Source organism: Pseudochaenichthys georgianus, chromosome 17 (genome assembly GCF_902827115.2).
Source record: "Pseudochaenichthys georgianus chromosome 17, fPseGeo1.2, whole genome shotgun sequence".
Taxonomy (NCBI): domain Eukaryota; kingdom Metazoa; phylum Chordata; class Actinopteri; order Perciformes; family Channichthyidae; genus Pseudochaenichthys; species Pseudochaenichthys georgianus.
In genome coordinates this window covers 9,957,732-9,980,185 of record NC_047519.1, presented here as the reverse complement: position 1 = coordinate 9,980,185, position 22,454 = coordinate 9,957,732, and the positions used below count along the sequence as shown (strand labels likewise).

Genomic DNA, 22,454 nt, shown 5'->3' with positions numbered 1-22,454 from the left:
AAGGAGGCAAGAGTAAACCCTCTCCTAAAGAAACCCACTCTCAACCCGTCTGATGTTATAAACTACAGGCCTGTCTCTCTACTCCCGTTCCTGTCTAAAACACTTGAACGCGCTGTCTTTAAACAACTCTCCTGTTATCTCCATCAGAACAACCTTCTGGATCCGCACCAGTCTGGTTTCAAGGCAGGTCACTCCACAGAAACTGCCCTCATTGCTGTCACTGAGGAACTGCACACTGCTAAAGCAGCATCCCTCTCCTCTGTCATCATCCTGTTGGACCTGTCTGCTGCATTCGACACGGTGAACCATCAGATCCTCCTTCACACTCTCCAAGAACTTGGAGTTTCAGGCTCTGCACTTTCCCTCCTCACCTCATACCTCAAAGACCGTACCTACAGGGTAACTTGGAGAGGGTCAGAGTCCGACCCTTGTCAATTAACTACAGGGGTCCCTCAGGGCTCTGTTCTTGGCCCCCTCCTCTTCTCTCTGTACACAAACTCGCTCGGATCTGTCATTAGCCCGCATGGTTTTTCATACCACTGCTACGCTGACGACACCCAATTCATTCTGCCCTTTCCCCGCTCAGAGACCCAGGTCGCCAGATGCATCTCTGCTTGTTTAGCTGACATCTCTCAGTGGATGTCCGCTCATCATCTCAAGCTCAACCTTGACAAAACTGAACTGCTTTTCCTTCCGGGAAAAGATTGTCCCACTCTTGACCTGACTATCAACATCGGCACCTCTGTTGTTTCCCCGACTCAGACTGCAAGGAATCTGGGTGTGATCCTAGATAACAACCTGTGCTTCACGGCAAACATCGCTGCTACAACCCGCTGCTGCAGATACACGCTCTACAATATCAGGAAAATACGTCCCCAGCTGACCCAGAAAGCGACCCAGCTTCTGGTCCAGGCTTTCGTCACATCACGCCTAGACTACTGCAACTCCCTCCTGGCTGGTCTACCTGCATGTGCCATCCGACCTCTGCAGCTCATCCAGAATGCAGCGGCTCGTCTGGTCTTCAACCTTCCTACATTTTCCCACACCACGCCGCTCCTCCGCTCCCTTCATTGGCTTCCGGTAACTGCTAGAATTCACTTCAAAACACTGGTACTTGCGTACTATGCTGCAAATGGATCTGGCCCTTCCTACAGCCAGGACATGGTTAAACTATACACCCCAGCGCGTGCTCTATGCTCTGCATCAGCCAAACGACTCGCTGCACCAGCGCTGCGAGGGGGACCCAAGTTCCCATCAGCAAAAACACGTGGGTTTGCTATCCTGGCTCCAAAATGGTGGAATGAGCTCCCATTGACATCAGATAGCTTACACACCTTCCGGCGCAGACTGAAAACTAATCTCTTTCGACTCCACTTCGAGCGATAGAATTACTAACAAATAACTGCTAACAGAGCACTTATATACTAATAAAGGACTGGCTTATCTATAGCCAGTTGAGTAGCACTTGAAATACTTGGCTCTATGAAACCTGATGTACTTATATGATTCTGTTTTCTTCAAGGTTCTGTCTTCCTGGTCGAATGCACTTATTGTAAGTCGCTTTGGATAAAAGCGTCAGCTAAATGCAATGTAATGGAAGCATTTGATCAATTCCGGTCTAGAACTCAATCTTTTTTTGAAAGCGTTTTGGTGAGATGCTTTAAGTAAGGTCTGTGGTAAACACTACCTTAAGAGATTTTGCTGTCCGACAGGGGTGGGGAACCTTTTTCCTCTCAAGGGCCATTTCAATTTTTTCAACATCCTCCGAGGGCCGTACAAATTATTGACCTCTGCTTAAAAATACTAAAATCACAGCCCATTCATTTCGCCTTTCTTTCATGCTGTGCAAAGAAAAAGCAACATCTTAATCAAGATATCTTACCATGACTCGCTCATAGACACACAAGATGTGTGCAAATGGGTTTAGTTTCCTATCCATGTGGACATGATTTAAGTGGGGGGGGGACCTAACCTCCTCTAGGGGGGTCCGGGGGGCACTCTCCCCCGGGAAGATTTGTTTTTAAATGTTGAAGTTAAAAGCATCAATCTGGTGCACTTTTGATCTATGGATACATCTCTCAACACCCATATGAAACAGAACTGTAAGCAGATTTATTTTTCTTTATGGATATTTGACAAATCACTCCCCTTTCAAACTGTATCCTTGTTTATTAATAACAACTTTTTTTTACTGTCATATAGTATTTTATACCAGTTTACTTTATTCTCTTATTTTTTATAACTATAATGATCATATAAAGATGTGCCTTTACCTCACTGGTTGAAGAAAAAGCTTCTTATATTCGTTAGCATAGCTAGCTAACCAGATGCTAATAACAACAAAGTTATTGACTGTATGATCAGTATGACAGATGAACAGATCGCCACTGGGCTTTCAACTAAAGACACAGCCACGTAAAAACTGCGGCATGTGTACGGCTCCTTATCTGAAGTGCCGGAGCAACGTTCTGGTGGCGAGACATATACCACATGATGACACGTTAGGCTCGTGTTGTGTTCAAGGACCCTGACCTAGGCCAGGAAAAACGGGCACTCGCTTGTTTAATTTTTTTCCGGTCTAGATTTATTTAATTGTTTTCTTTTTTTGCGTGTGTTTATAAATTACCTTGAGGGCCGTACCAAATGGTCTCGCGGGCCGTATACAGCCCGGGGGCCGGAGGTTCCCCACCCCTGCTCTACGATATAAAATACGTCATACCCCACTGGTGAATGGCCAAAGCTTCTATGTGTCATAAAAACAGCTGTTGCTCAATTCGTTTTTTCCCAAAAGGTGCAGCCACACTATGCCATTAGAATATTTGGAGGGGCATTGGACCCCTCAGCTGTCTAACAGGTGGGTTTACACAGAGTGCTACACTGGTGTTTGATGGACTGTGTGGATGGAGGGCAGTGAGAGCTGCAGGCACCTTGGTGAACACGGGGGCGGGCTCCACTTCTGTCTCTGCAGCGTCGATCAAAGCCCCCACAGGCCTCTGGAACACAAAGACAACAAAGGAGCTTCATTAATATCATGTCAGATCGGCTGGAGGGACCGAAAGGCTGCAGGAGTCACCAGACCAGATCTAACAGTGTCAATACATCTGTGAGCATCTTTATCTATTACAAAAGCTTCTGAATTAGCTGCCTTCAAACACACAATTATACAAAATAAATGGCTCAATTTACAGAAACTAAATCTATAAGTACGTTGCTTATGTATAAATAAGTAGGGCTGTCAAAGCTTGTGATTCATCTGGAAACGTGTTCAAAAGAAAATAAACGCAAAATCTTAACATCATAAATGTACGAATACAAGTAAATATTAGCATTTTAAAATGTGTGATTATCATGATTATTACACAATTAAGTGGTTTAAAAAGGACATAATATTCACATTTTCAGGCTCATATTTGTACTTTGTGTCTGTACTGAGACTCTTTATTTTTCTCATAGTGCTTAAGTTTCCAATGTAGGCTCATTCTATATCTCCTGTTGTTTTGTTTTTTTACATTCTAGACATTTAAAAAAACATTATGGTTCAAATGTAAAAGCACCAGTTACTGCTGACCGGTTTAACGTATAAAATAAAGTTCAAATGGTAAGTTTACACACTGAAAAACAACATTTGAGACAGAAGAGACGTTAGAGGTCCCAGTGATGGAGCTGAAACATGAGAGTATGCACTCACGTCTTCACTCTTGGACTTGTGCAGCATGTATCCTTTCTTCCACTGGCTGTCGGCCCCCTCGTTGGGCTTCCGGATGTTGAACTCCACCTTGGTGCGCTCCTTGTCCTGCATGGCCTTCCACTCGTCCAGGGTCATCTCTTTTGGGCCTTCGTTCTTCACCTCTTCGACCTCGTTCTCCCTGGAAAGCCAACACACAACAATGTGGGGCATTAGAGCTCAAACCTGACAATCCTCTTAGCTCTATACATGCTCTCTAATCCTGAGGCCAGGGGGTCATAGACCACGGTGATCCCATTTGCACAAAAGCTTTGTGATGAGAATGCACATGCAGAGATACTGTCTGTGGCACAGAACAACTACTAGAATCAGAAGGAAAACACCTCAGTGCGATTACATAACAGTGCCTTTAAACTGCTGTTTTATGGAGTCGTTAAACAGGGGAAATCCATTAGGCGAACATCAGACAGGTACTCACTTGTTCTCAGAGCCAGCAGGTGCGCTCTCCTCTCCCTCGGGGGTCGTCTCTGAAGCAGCAGTCGGTTCAGCCTCACTGGGAACACACACAGCCACTTTGTCAATAGTGATATACTGCCTGCAGCTCAGACATGATCTTTTACTAAAGTAGCTCACAAACGCACCTATAGACTCTTTACTCTGCAAAGAGTTGGAACATTTCCAGGGCAAGTCAAGCTTGGGAATTTTGCACTCTAAAAATAGTTGAAAAAAGGAGCCCGATGTTCCTTTCCATGTTGATAATTTGTATTCTGTGTAGGGCTGAACGAGTAATCGATTTTAAATCGAAATCGCGATTTGAAATGATGAACAGAAGTGGCCCATGATAGAAGGTGATAGACAGATTGATCCAATCACCTGCCAAGTGCTTTTGAAAGTGCCTGCCCTTTCCAAATGGCTTCCAATGGAGCTTTAGATGGTTTGGTGAAACCATCCGAGTCAGGTTAGTAATGCTCCATGTTTCTATTACAGGGTGAATCTTAAACTGAAGCTTGACTTTAAAGCAACCCAACAGAAGTTTCATGTAAGTTTAGTTCTTTCACTCGTAGCTCGGGCTGCGGGGGTGCTTGAGACGGGAGCACGTTGATACGACCTTCCTAGCCGGAGATATGGCCGCATTTTACAATAAACTTCCGTTGGGTCGCTTAAAAACAAATATCGCAAATCGAATCGCAGTCAGAAAAATCCCAATTAGATTATTTCCATCGTGCAGCCCTAATTGTGTGTCTCTACTGTGACACGTCTCCACGCTTTAATGTTCACAAAGCTCTTTATCTTTCTCATCCTGCCTGTGCTGCAGCACCTCTTTTCACCTTCTGTCTGAAACCAGAGCCCAATCTGCTCTGATTGGTTAGCTGGCCGGCTCTGTTGTGATTGGTCAACCCCTTAGAGATGTCCCGCCCCTTAGCCATCATGTACAATGTGTTGAATCGCTAGCCAAAAGTAGTGTGAGAATTACGTAGTGATGTCACTATGTTACGGAAGTAAAACATGAACTTATTTCAAAGGGGTTATTTACAGGTGATATTAGTTCTTATTGCATGTTTTGGTCAAAGCATGCATTAAGTTATATGTTACTTACTTTTATCCAAAGCAACTTGCATACGCTTCAATACTGTAGATATGACTACAGGAGCAGTTTGGGGGTCGATGTCTGACCCGAAGACACTTCAACATGTTGAACCTCTGATTGGTAGATCAGTACATGAACTCCCTGAGCCGTAGAATCCCATTAAATGACACATGGTCCCATCACTCCTGCCAACACTACTAACAAGAGCCATAACACTAAATGAGTTTTGATTGTAAAGCTGGAGTGAATATCTTTTTAATATTTAATGTTATTCAGTCTGCATTCAAAAGTAGCCTAAAGTACACCGTTTATAACCTGTTTACACCTCCTGCTAGTTTATCAAGCAAGCTGTTACTACGAGGGATGTAACCAACCGAGGGGTTTCAGACATTTCCCTTCATTATTTATTGTTAAAGTTGTTCACTTTTAAACTTTAAGTTTAAGCATGGCCCCAGGTTTTGTAAGCTTACATTTTCAAATAACTTTTTACAATTAGTTAAACTTTAAAAGACAACTTTTCAACAACAAGGGGCTAATGGGGAACCAATCTAAACCCTTAGTGTTATTATTACTCAGCCATAACATTGAGTTCATAATGACAGAGCAATACATGTGTCCATGGCTACTTTAGCTGCTAAATAGCTAACTCACCACATAGCACGTTAATAATGTTTTCATGAAGCTCGTCACATTATATAAATACAGCCCGAGCAGATAACCCTTTTATTTTCCATGGAAAGTTCCCACCTTGGATATTTCCATGGCAACCCTAGTGATGAACATATTTGATCAAATTGTATTAAACACTTACAATAGTTACTGAAGTTAAAACTTTATAGAATGATCACATATGCATTGACCCAAAAGTAAATAATGCACCCGTTAAAACTGGATTATTTGAAACGCGCAGCAAGCCTCATATGAACTCCTATCCCATGTGCATGATCACCGAGCAGACCGCACAGACAAGCAGGCCGTGTGTCCGTTCTTTCACCTCACCTCGGTTCATCCTTCACGGCGCCCCAGTTGTGCGAGCCGCTGCCGCTGCGCTTCTCCTCGATTTTCTGATTGCTGGAGCAAACGGAGAGAAAACACACACTGATTTATGCTGCCTAAATACACACTCAGCTCACAATGAACAGTCAATTCTACCAGCAGCAACAGCCCTTAACCTCAACTTGGTTTTCAAAGGAAGCTTCACGGAGCGGGGTGTCTGCGTTAGAAAATAATTGGCTCCTGGAAGATTTTAATAATCTGACACATGGTGAATATTCTGCTCAAATATGATGTGTGCTTATTGACCTAAACCAACTGATCAGCAGGCATAGGAAGAATGACATCATCGTTCTTTTATCACAACACAAGTGGTAGCTTTGCGCCACTGAGATCTGCTCTACAAACAATCCAGTCTTTCGTTTATATGAATACAAATAATAATTATTGACTGCAAATATTGGCAGTCTGGTTTTTCTCCCTGCATTTATCTGACCAGTACCAGCTGGCAGTTGCTAAGAAACTTTATCCCTTGCAAATCCAATTGCAGTCCAACCCATGTTACACAAACGCTGTGAACAAGTTCCACAGCGCTGTCCTCGGTCCAAACACGGAACAAACAATCCCACACAATGCCAAGACAAAAGCTCACCGCCTGTGACTCACACAACCCAACGCTGTGTGTTTGTGAAGCCAGTAGAAATATAGAATCTTCAGCACATCCCCTCTGCATCAGGTTTGTTATGTATACCAAAGCGGACATTATGAGCGGAGGGATATCAATGTGTGCATTTAACAGATTTTCTGAGTAAAAAATAGCCAGTAATTATCGGATAACGGAAACCCTGTAACTGTGATGTCATTAAAGAACGTTTTGTCAAGATGCCATTTGGGTTGGACTGTTCAATGCATATCCAATATAAAGTACATGTACCTGAGTAGGATACAACTGCCAATAGACTATGGAGTGGTGCAGACATGAGCCCTAAAACCCAGGACTGAGTTCACATTTGACCACTTCCTGTCCACTCGTCTTAACATCTATGTTTCTTTCAACATGTTTTTGGTTAGAGACCTGGATTAAAGGTTCCCTATTATACTGTTTTTCATCAATATATTACAGCTCTCAGATACAAACATGTCTCTGAAGTTTTTGGCTCAAAACACCAAACAGATCATTGCAGCATTACCCATAATCCCCTCTGTTTCAGCCCTGTTTCCAAAGTGCTGATTCTGTGTCAGTTACTTTAGATGAAAATAAGGAGCCCCTCCCCACGCCCCTCTGAGAGAGATTTGGTTACAAAGAACACAACGGTGCTCGAGGAGGAGATTCAGGTGATAAGGTGTGGGGGGGGGGGTAACCTTGGTTGCTGATTGGCTAATGGTTACACAAGACAAAACATCGTTATGACACAAAGTGGCCAAAATCTGATCAGCTCATTTTCAGACAGGTTTTTATATAAATGGATCAGGACAAAAAGTGAGAGAATCTTTGTTCCTGAAACTGTCAGAGTCTCTTTACGCAGAGGGGACACATGTTGATGTAGAAGAGACATGGAGAAGAGGGGACACATGTTGATGTAGAAGAGACATGGAGAAGAGGGGACACATGTTGATGTAGAAAAGACATGGAGAAGAGGGGACACATGTTGATGTAGAAGAGACATGGAGAAGAGGGGACACATGTTGATGTAGAAGAGACATGGAGAAGAGGGGACACATGTTGATGTAGAAGAGACATGAAGAAGAGGGGACACATGTTGATGTAGAAGAGACAAGAAGAAGAGGGAACACATGTTGATGTAGAAGAGACAAGAAGAAGAGGGAACACATGTTGATGTAGAAGAGACATGAAGAAGAGGGGACACATGTTGATGTATAAGAGACATGGCGAAGAGGGGACACATGTTGATGTAGAAGAGACATGAAGAAGAGGGGACACATGTTGATGTAGAAGAGACATGAAGAAGAGGGGACACATGTTGATGTAGAAGAGACATGGAGAAGAGGGGACACATGTTGATGTAGAAGAGACATGAAGAAGAGGGGACACATGTTGATGTAGAAAAGACATGAAGAAGAGGGGACACATGGTGATGTAGAAGAGACATGAAAAAGAGGGGACACATGTTGATGTAGAAGAGACATGGAGAAGAGGGGACACATGTTGATGTAGAAGAGACATGAAGAAGAGGGGACACATGTTGATGTATAAGAGACATGGCGAAGAGGGGACACATGTTGATGTAGAAGAGACATGAAGAAGAGGGGACACATGTTGATGTAGAAGAGACATGAAGAAGAGGGGACACATGTTGATGTAGAAGAGACATGAAGAAGAGGGGACACATGTTGATGTAGAAGAGACATGAAGAAGAGGGGACACATGTTGATGTAGAAAAGACATGAAGAAGAGGGGACACATGGTGATGTAGAAGAGACATGAAAAAGAGGGGACACATGTTGATGTAGAAGAGACATGGAGAAGAGGGGACACATGTTGATGTAGAAGAGACATGGAGAAGAGGGGACACATGTTGATGTAGAAGAGACATGAAGAAGTGGATTTTGCATAAGTGACCTTTGAAAGGTGGGGTAGGTAATTTGAGAAACCAGCTCGAGTGCGCTAGAATTTGAAAATACACAGCCGGAAAAGATCTGCCACTTCCTCACAGAGCCCCTCCTCCAACACACACGACACACACATGACCAATGAGGGCACGAGATAAGTTTGTGCACAGATGGAAGGCTGACAGGCAGGTAGGCCATCCAGTTACTTTAGCCGGGCCGGCTCAGATGATTGGTCGTGCTTTTTACAGCGCTACGGCTTCCACTGATGACGTTTTTTTTAATGTATTTATTGTCAAAGCATTTAAGATATTCATTGCTATCGGGATGTTAAGAGCATTCCATGGAATATAACAACAAGTGTTTCTGAGGTGAATTACCTACCCCACCTTTAAGGTCTGTGTTTAACACAGGTTGAAGACATTTTTAAATGTTGTGCTAACAAGTTGCTAAATAAGACTAAAGTCATAACACAGAACATTAGCCGCCTTTAGCTTAGCGGTGGCGAATGATATGAAGTCATGTAGATGTGATGTAGTTTGTTTATAGGTTAGCTTTTTACTTCTGAAGATTGCTTTTACCATAGGTGCAATAATCATAAACGCATGTTTGCCACAGTTTTTGCAGAATTACAAAATTTGATGCAAAAATCACATTGTTTTTTGACGAGGGACCACCTCATACGATAACTTCCGGGTCGGATTACAACATCCTGACATCGCCACTTATTTATGTGCCACTTGGTCCTGGCAACATTTGGACGTTAAAGAGCTCAAAAGCAACCTCTTGATCATAAAGACTCAAGACTGGGATGCTTTTGTAAGTACTCATTTCTATGTATACATCCACTGGTCTGCTAAGGGCTCAGTTGAGGGCTGACTCACGATTTGTCATTGCCACTGTGTCTGTCGAAGTCTCGTTTGCCACGGGAGTCGAAGCCCTCTCCCCGGCCCATGCCCCGTCCTCTTCCACCGCGCCCACCCCGTCCGCCACCACGCCCTCTGGGGGGCCTGTCTCCAGAAGGCCTAATGGACACAAACATAAAAATAAACCGTATCAGTCGTGATCAACACTTAAGCTCATGTGACAGAGATGCCCATCTGCTCTTAATGCCTGTGACAGTACAACGCTTCACATACATTACAGACGGCAGTGATGTTGAGGTTAAGTGAGCTCAGATTATATCAAACACTTAATCCATGCATACACCCCCACATGGTCTTGTGACCGAGGCAGACAGCCTTGAGTTTATCAGCCTGTCTATATGTGCACTCGGTTATTCATCACAGCTACCCACTTGTCCACGGAGAACTCTCCACCTCCCTCAGGCTTGTCCTCAGTCGGCTTCTCAAAGCGCCGCTCGCGAGGAGGTCTCCGGTCCGGCCTCTTGTCTCCAGGTCGCCCTTCACCCTGCCCCCCCTGGTTCTGGGAGCCAGGCTGGCCCTGCTGGTCTGGTCTTCGGCCCACTCGCCTGATACCTTATGATCAGGAGCATAGAGTCAAACCTTCAGAAGGCAGAGATTTATAACTCTTTATTGTAGTTATTTGTGCCGGTGACAGTCAGCACTTGCTGTTTTTTAGAAAACGCTTTATTGGGCAAGAAAAAGTGGGTAAATTAAGTATGTTTTTTAAGTACTTGGATAGAAATAGCCAAAACATAATTAAAGAAAGGACAATATGAATATTGAAAATGTATTATGCAAAGAATAGGGCTGCAATTCATGTATTTCACTTTCATCGCAATGTCACATGGTGGCATAAACACAACACAAAAGACTGCATCTTTTCAATAACAACTGCAGTTCAAATCTTTTTATGTTTTTATGTTGAGTTCAATTTTTTTAAAAGAATGTCCTTTTATTTTTCCAACAACAAGCAATTTGTATCATTTTAGTAGCAATCACAAGTCAGTACACTTTAATATATATATATATATTAAAGTGTATATTATTTGGTTAATTTTTTATTGCATTATTTTGCATATTGTTATATTATTTTCCTCATATTGTCTGCCCAAATGCAGACATTATAAATGTATACATAAATAATATATCAAACAACCAGTGGCGTAACAAGGTTGTGATTGGCCCCGGTGCAAATATTGTTTTGGGCCAACACCCATATGAAACAGAACTGTACACAGATTTACTTTTTCTTTATGGATATTTTACTAATCACTCTCCTTTTAAACTGTACTCTTGTTTTACTGCCATATAGTATTTCATAACTGTTTTTCATTTATTCTCTTAGCCTAACTATAATGATCATATGAAGGTGTGCCTCGGAAATACTTGTTTACATAAATCGTGACCAAACCGTTTGAGACCCACTGAGATAACTTAGACTAAAGTTAACTATCTAAACACTCAGAGAGTCCTTTAGCTCACCTGAGCCCCTCAGTCTGACAGGAGAGGACATTCCCTTCACCTTGTTGTAGAAACTGCTTAGTGCAGCTAGCTAAACAGATGTTAACAACACGGTCCCTGGCACCGGTACGCTCTCTCTCTCTCTCTTGCTTAATCACACTAAATGCGCGCCTGCCACACACACAGCCGAGCTTGAATGAAACACAGAGACCTAGAAGTACTTGTTCTGTACTGTGGCATATTATTTTAGAATAAATCATTTTTCAAATTATGACATACATTTCTTGGGGGTGCTTGGGGGGTGCTATCGCTATCCTAGGGGGAGCTTTAGCACCCCCTAGCGCCGCCTATGACGGACATACACAACCACTCAGAAGCGCCACATGTAGGCTATCAACAACAGCCTGCCTTGGCCTCAAACCACCACAGCCTGACAACGACACAGCGAACTAAGAAGAGGATTACACTGGTTTCCTTCATGTTTGTCTCTGGGGGATGGGCCGGTAGGTCTTCATGGACCGGTTGCGATAATATAGCTTTTGATCTTAGCGTCTGGGGTCTCAATAGCGCCATAGAGTCCCCTATCGGTTGGGGCCCTTGGGGGAACTGTTGGACCACCGCCGGGCACAGCCAAATCCAGCCTCTCTTCCTGGCTGTCAACATTGCTAACGCTAGCGCTCGATTTCAAGGACGATGTATGACAAAAAAATCTATTTCTAATTTCGTCAGTTTAGCTGTTACATCTCCTTGTTCTCTCTTGTCCTTTCTCTTTTGAGCGCCACTCGTGCTTTGGTTTGCTTTACATTATAAATGCAAGCTATTACATTTTTTATAATGCTGCCGAAATTGCTGCTGCTAGCTACAGTACATTACAGGTTGATTAAACGGTTCGCTCGTCACACAACGTATCACATGACATGAAAGGGAGCACGGTCATTGGACAGACAAATTACAAATTAATTTAGGTTGCTTGGTTACTTTGAAGACTGCGTGAACCGGTCAATGCCATAGAGAAGCGAAGTCCCTCCCTTTCCGGGGGACCTCCATGGAACCGTATTTCGGAAAAAGTATGTATTGAAGTCAATGGCGAGAGAAAGATTATATTTCGATCCCGTTTGAATTGTGCCACGAATTACACATATGATGTTTATCAATTTAAAAGATAATTTTGCAAGTCAACATTTTTTAAAAGTGTAGTAAAACTGTGAAGTAACACTTTTTTTTGTGTGAAACTGCTCAATGAACTACATCTCCCGTCTCGCACCACACACCAAGACGGCCGTCACGTTGGCACATTTCACTTCTTTCTTTCAGAATGAGGCGGAAAGTATTAAAAGAGGTGAAAATCACTACAAGTCTGGGCATGTTGAGAGCTGTACATACACACAAGGGGAGTTAGTCGGTTCCGTAAGAGTCAGCTAAACCAGCATAGCCCAGCATGGATGTCATGCTGGTCTATGCAGAGAGGGCGGGACACGGGGGAACGGCAGTGGTTGAAAGAAAGCGGTATGTTTTGACTGGCACTAGGTCTAGGTGAAGATCAGTTGAACGTTTCTGTGACTCCGCCCAGCGGCTGCTCTTCTGAGAGGCAACGCTCTGACAGTTCTGTCTACTGGGAAACGCGCTAAAAGTCCTTCTGGAGGGAAGCAACACTACACCATAGCCGCTTTCACACCGCAGGACTTGCGGTACTTTAGTGCCGGCACTAAAGTACCACTAAAGTACCACTAAAGTACCACGGCACTAAATCCACCAGGGGGCTAGTGCCAATCGCATTCACACCGCAGTACTTTCCCTGAGGCACGATTACGCTGACGTCACTTCGTCTTCTTCTTCTCTGGGTTTACTGGCAGGCCGCAAAACCACTGCATGGCGAGTACAACAAAAAAACGAGAGAAGAAGAACTACACGGGGGGAGGGGGTATAAAGCCCATCCGCTGTATGAGGCCTCCGATCCCCGGACATGATGGAGTTCATAAGGGTAATTTACAAATAAAATACCCCATTATAACAATGGACTTTATCTTTATGTATTTATTATATATTACCCCCTCAGGCTGATTTTGGAAAAGGACATCAACCCTTGTTTGGTGTTTTTCCCTTATTTATCTAAAACAAATGACATGATAAATGACCTTGTGTTTATGTGTGTAAGACTTGTGTTTCTGATAAATTCAACCACCGACACCTGTCTGCTCTCACATTCTTCTATTCTGCAAATTTGGGGTGGGACACAATAAATAAAGCTTCGCCAGTTTGTTTGTTTTATTGCACAGTCAAGACATAACAATAACGGCATCATGCTGTTCCAGGTGTGTCGTATGCATGTAAATTGAAGTTAAATAACAGTGTGAAATGTAAAATAAAGTGTAAGTAGTTTCAAAACAATGTAACAGTGGCAATATATATAGCAGCAGACACGCCTTAGTGCAAGTTAGGTATCAGTATTAAAAAACAGTGGCAATATATATATATAATAACAATAGAAAATCGTTACCACTCTTATTATTGTGGTCTTTAATTTTTTTATAGTCCTGCCTGAGTTTCTTTATTTTTACCCGGCATCCGTGTGCACTGTGCACGATTCCCAGCTCAAGTAGCGAACATCGCTCAAAACATTTGGAGTTGGGAACTGCTTTCTGTAGAAGCTGCTGCATCCCGTCCTTGGAGTAAATTGCCAGAAGCGCCGACACTTCCTCATCATTCCACCGCTCCGGTGTTGTAGTACGTGTGGTCATAACTGCTTTAAAGTACAACAAAACTACCCGCTCAGGTGTGGATGTGGTTTTGTAGCGAGGGAAAAAATGGCTGCCTCACAAAACAAATTCAGAGTCTAACGGGGCGTGGTTTGCAATTCGCCCAGCCAATAGAAATAGAATAGAAATTGGCACTCTTTTGTCACCAGGTTCGTACCACCTCTCTAGCAGGGACTTAAAAAGTACCAAAAGAGTTCCAAAAGAGTTCCCGGCACTGAGTAGTCCCGGCGGTGTGAACGCGACATTATTGGTACTAACGGAACTAAATAACTAAAGTACCAGGGAAAGTCCTGCGGTGTGAACGCGGCTCATTTCACCGAGTCTGAGAGTAAAAGCTTTCTCGAAGGTTCGTTTTGCTTTCTTACAACGTTATGTTAATGTTAACTTTTAACCTTACGTTTGCTAGGAGGCTAGCTGTCTTAGCTAACAACTAGGGATGTAACGATATACCGAATATCGCGGTAAATAAACGTCCCAATACCGTCGTGAGACTGACAAAATCTACCGCGATTTTTATTAAAAATGTAAAAAAAAAAAATGTAAAACAACTTTTTTTTTTAAATCTTTTTTTAACCAGGTGGTCCCATTGAGATCATAGACCTCTTTTTCAAGAGAGACCTGTCCAACATGGCAGCAAGTAGGTTACAACATGAACATAAAACAACAGAACACAAAAGGACATCGTATTTACAGGGCTACATTTACACACCTAGAGACATTGATAAGTACCAACAGTATATTTATATCTCACCCTGTCAATAAGCCTCACCTTCTTGGCAACAACTTTATTGTTTTTGAAGTGGTGGAGACACAATGCACAGTTTGACCCACCGCCACCCACCGTCACCCATGGCCAAAGCATATCTCTCCGTCCCACTGTGGAGGCGTTTTGATTGATTGATTGATTGATGTATTGAACTGTACGGCAAAGTACGGTTTGGAAACTATATAATTTCCTTTTGGAAGGCATGCATAACACGGCATAACACCAGAGCCTCGCTGCGGGGAAACGTTGGCGCTGTTCCGAGTTTGTTCTAATCTGTCAAAATGACAGACTGCTTTCAGATTTTTCCGTCATTGTTAAATAAAATATACGGTTAACGCGACCACTGCTGTCCCAGCAACATCAGTACCAAGCGAGAGTTTTTTCCAGAGCAGGGGATATTGTAAATGCCCAAACATCCCAGCTTATAAATACCTGGAAATGTGGACATTCTCATATTCCTAAAAACCTTGTCTGATGTGAGTGAGTGACTAGTGAGTTACTTGAAAAACTAAAGTGAAACTTGATTTATTTTATTGCAGGGTCTGATTATTAAATGTTTATTTGTGAGATGCAGTGGCAAAAATGCCTACTTTGTTTGGTAGTACTATAGGTACAAAAACACTGGTTTTCTTGTTCCAGTCTGTTACTGTCACTTTGTTTGTGACACTTTAAAATACTGCTATCCTACTAAAATGCTGTACAAATAAGATTGTAAACTTTTCTTACAAATGTGTGTTAATCTACCTGAAATTGTGGGGACAGTTGTTTTCTACTCAATGATACAGACCATTGTTGAGGAGATGCAAAACATACATATACTTTGAGTAATGTTACTTTGCTGCTAAAAAATGAAACATTATCAGATGAGGACATCACCAAAGTGTGTGAGTCTGTCGGGATTTGATCTGTTCTTTGCATGCCATATGCCACTGCTCTGGTATTAATTAAAAATATTCCAGTAGATAAGAGGGCTGCAGAACAGGCTCTCGCTCTCTCTCAGCTGCCCTGCTCGGTGCAGCAGGACACCGCTCCTCTGGTCTGTTTTATTGTTGGTTGTAACCACTGTGTTGGATAAAATAAATGATTGTCTGTTGTCCTTATGTTACAAGCAGAGCCAGCTTGTAACATATGGGGGCTCGTCCGATTCAAGAACCAGGTGATAGTTGTTTACTTGATTTGTTTGCCTTGATTGTGTAGACAGTTTGTTCCTGGTGTGGGGCATTAAGGAGTAGCTTTGGAATTACCTTTCCTGATAGGCATAAGCAACATCTCCTTCAGGGGAGCTTGTTGGTTTGTTATTTTTGTGCATAAACATGATTCGACATTTTTTTGTCATGGGTACACGTCCGTGGTAGGGATGGGAACGATTAATCGGATATTCGAAATTATTCAGGTATTCGAATAATTATTCATGTATTCGAATATGAGTTATGAATATTTTTATGATTTTTTTTTTTTTCTACATTTTTTTTTTTGGGAGTGATGCGGAAGTTGATTACATGATATTATCAAATTGAATAATTCAATGTATATATATACGACCATGCCATAGCTAAATGTGTTAGGTGACATCTAAAGGTGTGTTTTGCTCAGCTCACCGGTCCCTCACAGCGGGCAGAGCTGCAGGTGCTGATCTCTCTCTCTCGTGTCCGGTTATACTTCACTCGCGTTTATGTCCAAATCCATCAGATCTAGCTGGTTCTAGCCAATGATATGGCTGCTGCCCCTCCCTACACGCAGATCACACAGACTCAAACCTCATCTTAGGCCCAAATGTGGCGCAAATGAGCTCCGCAGCCGTTGCGAGGTTCTGGCGCTAACAGTTCATGAGCGTGCTCCCCCGCCCCCTGTCAACACTCGCGACACATGAGTGGCCAGCCTAAACAACAATAAGCGCTGCTTGGCAACCGTGTGTGGCGGAAAAGTACATAGACATTTTGACAGGAGAGATTTAGTTTTGCCGGTATTCAACATATTTTACCAGTCATAGTCCGGTAATGATTTACACTCCAAGAAGAGTCCTACACAGACATGGAGGAAAAGGAGTAATGTGTGGAAATATTTCGACCAGGTTAGTGAGTGAGGTGTAGAGGTCAAACTATGCCAAATTGAACTTATATACATGCTATACCTTGCTATACCCGCAATCTCCGTTCCAGCTGAGAGGGTCTTCTCTACAGCTGGCCTGATAGTGAATCGCCTCCACACATGAAAGCTGTAGGCCTATAGCTGTCAAACTGTGATCACCAGTTCAATACATTTGACAAATTCGACTTGGTTTCTACACTTATTTGAACATGTATGTATTTCCAAAAAATTATTGAAAAAAAATGTAAAAAAAAAAATTTGAATTATTTTTTATAGGATATGTACATTTCGGTTAACCGGTTAACCGTTGTTTAAAACACCTGTCGTGGCATGCATGAAGACTAGGGTGAGACAAGATAGCTAGTATTGGGTAGGCAGTTAGCTAGGGGAGAGGTATTCCAGAGTGAAACACAAATATATATATATTTGTAGGTGTCTGTACACCAGGTTCAAGGGAGTTTGCATAATCATGGCTACATTGACAGATTTTGTGAAGTGTCCCAGTGTGGAACTACTGGAAACATGTACTAAAGACCAACTGTTAAAAATTGTAGAGCATTTTGAGGTAGACGTTCCAAAGCAGGGTCGTAAAGACACCATAGTGACTATGTTACAGGCCCAGTTGGTACTGCAAGAAGTTCTGCTAGCAGTGGCTGGCGATGATGGTTCCGAGGAGGAGTTGGCTGAGAAGGCAGCTATAAATCCAGAGCGGCAGAGAAGTCCAGGTTTTTCTTTGTTTGACTTTGGTGAAATGACATTTGAACAGAGAAAGGAAATAATGCTGCTGCAGTACCAACAAGACAGTGAACGTGAGGAACGAGTAAGTGCTCGTGAGGACCGGGCTAGAGCTCGTGACCAGGAAACTGAGATGGAGCGTTTAAGGTTAACTACAGTGGTGCGGGAAGCTGAATTGCAACAAGAGCGTTACAAGTTGGACCTCATCCAAGAGGGTAAGCTTTCTTCTGGGGTGTCCCCAGCTACTTTTGATGTAGCTTATAACTTGAGGTTGTTACCGAAGTTCGAGGAGAAGACTGTAGATTCTTTTTTTGGACTTTTTGAGCGACTTAGCCAAAGACGACAGTGGTCTGATTCGGAGAAAACATTGCTGTTACTGTGTGTGTTAACTGGTAGGGCTCAAGAAGCATTTTCTGCATTAAGTATGGCTGACAGTGAAGATTACTTAAGGGTAAAGACTGCAGTGCTAAAAGCTTATGAGTTGGTGCCTGAGGCCTACCGTCAGCAGTTCAGGAAGCTAAGGAAGTCAGAAGGACAGACCTATGTGGAACTTGTGGAACTCGGGAGCTGACGATGAAATTTAATCGGTGGGTCACGGCTTCCGAAGTAGTAAATCTTAATGATTTGAGGGAACTTTTCCTTCTTGAACAATTCAAAGATATCCTTCCAGAACGCGTTGCAACGTATCTGAATGAGAATAAGGTTAAAAATGCAACAGACGCCGGGGTGTTAGCTGATGAATACACGTTAACACACAAGATTCATTCAGGGGAGAGATTTGACTGGGGAGCAGAAATAACTGGTCTGGTGACCCCAGATGTAAAGTAGATCTAAGTACTTGCTACTTTTGTTTGGGTAAAGGACACCAGAAAAAGGAATGCCCAGTACTTGCAAAAACCAAGCGACTCCAAAATGTTCAGTTTCCCAGGCCTGTTGCCCTTGCAGCTTCTCCCCACCAGGTTGCTAGGGATGAGGCTATAGCTGCGGTTAAACTCTATACTACCCCGCAACCAGTTGCTGCTGCGGTTTCTAACTACGGACCAGCCCTGCAAGAGGTGAAGCCTCGCCCCTCCCAGTTGGCAGATGAAATTGATCCAGGGTATGCCCCTTTCATACGAGAGGGTTATGTGTCTTTGCAAGGAAGTGAAAAAAAATTCCTTGTTAAGATACTGAGAGACACGGGTGCTATCGATTCATAGATAACTGAGGGTGTTCTTCCATGTTCCTCGTTAACTGACACTGGAAGTGGTGTATTGTTCAAGAGAATGGGGATGCAGTTGTTGTCTGCTCCAAAGCATCGGTTGGTGTTGTCCTGTGATTTACGGCAGGGTGAGGTTGCCATGGGAGTCCGGCCATCTTTGCCTGTTCCGGGAGTGGCAGTCATCCTCGGAAATGAATTGGCAAAGCAGCAGCAGGAGGATCCAACTTTGCAGGAGCGTTTGTCCCAGGTTCACCCCAGTTTACCAGTCCCACTGAGGAAAGTCATCACCAAAGAGTGCGGCGTGCAGGTGAATGTCAAAGTGGATACAACCGTGCAGTGCTCGCTGGGTCCTAAAACGCTGTTCTGCTCAGAGGGAGTGGCCCTGTCAAAGTCCCCCAAGAGCCCGGGGCTGGTTAAAGCAGAGGGGAAGGCCCCGTACTGCACTACACCGGTGAGCCACATGCGCTTCCTGCGGCCGGTGTCAATCTACTCCCCCGTGTTTGACCGCAGGATCTCCAGGAAGAAACTCAGCTATGCGGGTGAAGGAGAAGCCGACGAATCCGTGGATCACGTTGAGTCAGGGCATGAATGTGAGAAGGGTGACAGTGGCGAAGAGGACACCGGGAAGGACTTCAAGACAACTTTCCACAGGTCTACAAAGGGGTCCAGCTTTCAGTTCCTGGAGCAGAGGTATGGCTTTTTCCACTGCAAGAAATGCAACATCCGGTGGGAGAGTGCGTATGTTTGGTGCATCCCTGGAACCAGTAAGGTGTACAACAAGCAGCTCTGCCGGAAGTGTCAGGTTGGGTTTAACCCCGACAGGGTGGAGCCCATCCTCTGCAAGGACTGCACTCAGACTACCTGCAACTGTGAGAAGAAGCTGCGGCACATTAACATGAAGAGGCCTCACCGCCAGGACCTGTGTTGTCGCTGAAAGGGCTCGAGGTTGTCCTGCGACGCCACCTACAGCTTCAAATACCTCGTCTGAGCTGCCCTGCATGTTCGCTCGGGTTTGGAAGCTCCCATTCCTCAGCAGACATTCAGTACATTCCACAAATGGAAGTTGACTCTCGTAACGGACTTTAAGATCTTCATATATTCTCCTACCAGCGAGTAGATGGAGATCTTTTGGTGGTTTATTTGAAGCAATCTCAAAAAATCTTTGTTTCCCCTAATTATCCTGGAGCGTAACTTAAACATAAACTATTTTTGTAAGGAAAAATTAAATAAATGTTTCATGTAGTAGCTGTAAGTATAAGCTCCGTTATTGGTTTGGATGTTTCAGTGTCTTGGGGACACTTCTTTTATGGGGGGGTGTGACAACCCTGTGGTTGTCCACCACCAGCAGGACACCGCTCCTCTGTTCTGTTTTATTGTTGGTTGTAACCACTGTGTTGGATAAAATAAATGATTGTTTTGGCCAACTCCGGTGTGGAACTGTTGTCCTTATGTTGCAAGCAGAGCCAGCTTGTAACAATATATACATCCATCATCAATCAATAAAACAAATCATCCAACACTAAATAGAAGAAATCTGGACCTATTTCTTTGTATACCACAGCATCTATTGGGACTGCTCATTGATGGCATCAAGAGCCATTGAGTCTACCTTTTGTAGTCGGCCTCTCAGAATGTTTAGCATTTCTTTGTCTCTTAACATTCCTATAATCATTTGTTTTTTTATTGTTGATATTGTTTTGTTCTTTATTTTTGTTGTGAGAATCACTTTGCAATTGTGTAAGTGAATAAATAGTTATACTAATATTATTGTTGTTACCATCATTACTATTATTAATAATGTCTTCTTTGTTTTCTTTATTTATCGCTGCAGAAAGGTTCAAAAAGTTCCCTGTACATGGAATCATGCCTGTCCTCTGTTCCACATGTCTTCAGTCCGTTCTGGACCCCATGACTCGGACACTAGTTCTACCAAGGCTCATTAGAGGTAAGCAGTGGTAGCAGAGTGGAGTTATCTTTGTATTTAGGCTGCAAGTCGACAAGAATAGATTACAAATCGCTTAAAAAATGGTTCAGATAAGAGGCACCATGTGTTACGCAGGTGTGGCGCTGATATCGTTTATATAATATGCGGTTGAACTTTCAAATTAAATTATTTCCGGTGCAGAGACAAACACTCGAGGTTTACCATCACTCTCTGTACGGAGGCTCAGTCATTGGTACACGTTTATCTATAAAGCTTTGTTGGGTAAACTCCCGTATTATATCTGCTCTCTGATCACACAGAGAGTTGCAAGCAGCTATTGTCTGAGGTCACATGATGTGGTCTTGTTAGATGTGCCAAGAGCAAGGACGGTCTTAGGTAAGACAGCTTTTATGTGTGCAGCTCCACTTGCTTGGAACAATCTTCAGCAAGAATTGAAACTGAGCAATCTCATTCCTCTGCATGTTTTTAAAGCTAGGGTAAATGAAATGCTTGCTGATACTATGGGCACTTGTAAATGTCTATAACTATGTATCCTGTAAATATAATGTGTAATGTCCTTTATTGTTTTATGTTTCATGTGGAACCTATATGCTGCAGGTCTCCCTTGAAAAAGAGATCTATGATCTCAATGGGACCAATCTGGTTAAATAAAGGTTTGAAATGAAAATGAAATGACATGACATACTGGTGTTAATAAAATATAGCATGTATCCCTCAATTTATCGACAATAAGTATGACAATATACATACTTCCGGGTGTAAAGTAATATATCTATCATGTAGATCCTACACATCCACTGGAGGTAGATTCTGAAAGTAAAATATACACCTCTCACTAGAAATGTGATCATAAAGCATTATTATGGCCAAACTATCCTACAATTTAGGATTTTACACTGAAAAAAGTGTTGGATTCAAGATTCAAAGGTTTTATTCTCATATGCTCAGCAGCTACAGTGTAGAAATGTCAATGAAATTCTTCTGACCTGAGCTCCTCCAACAATGCAACATATATAATAAAATACAAAATAAAAAGTAGTGCAAAAAGTGTATATACATGTAATATAATTCAAAACTAAATTTGATACATTTTTCTTTTTCACAGTGCACATATTTAAGTAATCATAACACAAAGCTAAAAGTTAATCTGTTTTTTCTTTCTCTTTTCAAGAGTGTTTCAGAGGATGGCGGAATTCACAAAACCTGGAGAAGACCGAGAGGGAGAAGTTGGCCGGTTACTACATTTCACAAAAAATACAGGACCTTGTGAAAAACTGAAAGAAACAATTGAAGGAAACTGCTTAAAAATATGAAGTAATGGGTGTTTTGAAAATATTTTCAAATGTGTGTTAATGTTCATTGTGTTATAAATTATTGTACTGCTTCTAATCATTTGATTTATGAGTATTTATTTACAGACATTCTATACATTCTGGTACCTTTCTGGTAAGGTAGGTGCTCTGATCTGAAATGATAGATGTTCATTGAGCTACTGCAATTGGGTGAGAGTGTTTCATCATCATATATGACCAGCTTAACTATCAAGTAATCCCAGTTAAAGTTCTACTCAAGATCATACCAGTCTGACCAGCAAATGGTGACCAGCTAGAACACTGTGACCACCAGCTTTTACCAGCTATCCCGACCAGCTAATGGTGACCAGCGAGACCACTGTGACCAAACCAGCTATCCTGACCAGTGTCCAAAACCCCTCTTAACCAGCTAACTAATCCAGCCTAATATTGACTGGTTTTAGCTGTTTT

The 22,454-nt window shown here is 42.7% G+C and overlaps 1 protein-coding gene across 1 annotated transcript in view; it reads right to left on the bottom strand.

Annotated features, from left to right (window-relative positions):
* LOC117462003 (SERPINE1 mRNA-binding protein 1-like) overlaps nt 1-22,454 on the bottom strand; it is a 33,242-nt gene that overhangs the window by 9,430 nt on the left and 1,358 nt on the right. The window contains exons 2-7 of the mRNA XM_034104026.2: nt 10,132-10,312; nt 9,719-9,859; nt 6,273-6,344; nt 4,164-4,238; nt 3,689-3,866; nt 2,928-2,993 (exon numbers count right to left, since the gene is read on the bottom strand). Coding sequence (XP_033959917.1) covers nt 2,928-2,993; nt 3,689-3,866; nt 4,164-4,238; nt 6,273-6,344; nt 9,719-9,859; nt 10,132-10,312 — 713 coding nt within the window. The remainder of the gene's footprint in view (nt 1-2,927; nt 2,994-3,688; nt 3,867-4,163; nt 4,239-6,272; nt 6,345-9,718; nt 9,860-10,131; nt 10,313-22,454) is intronic.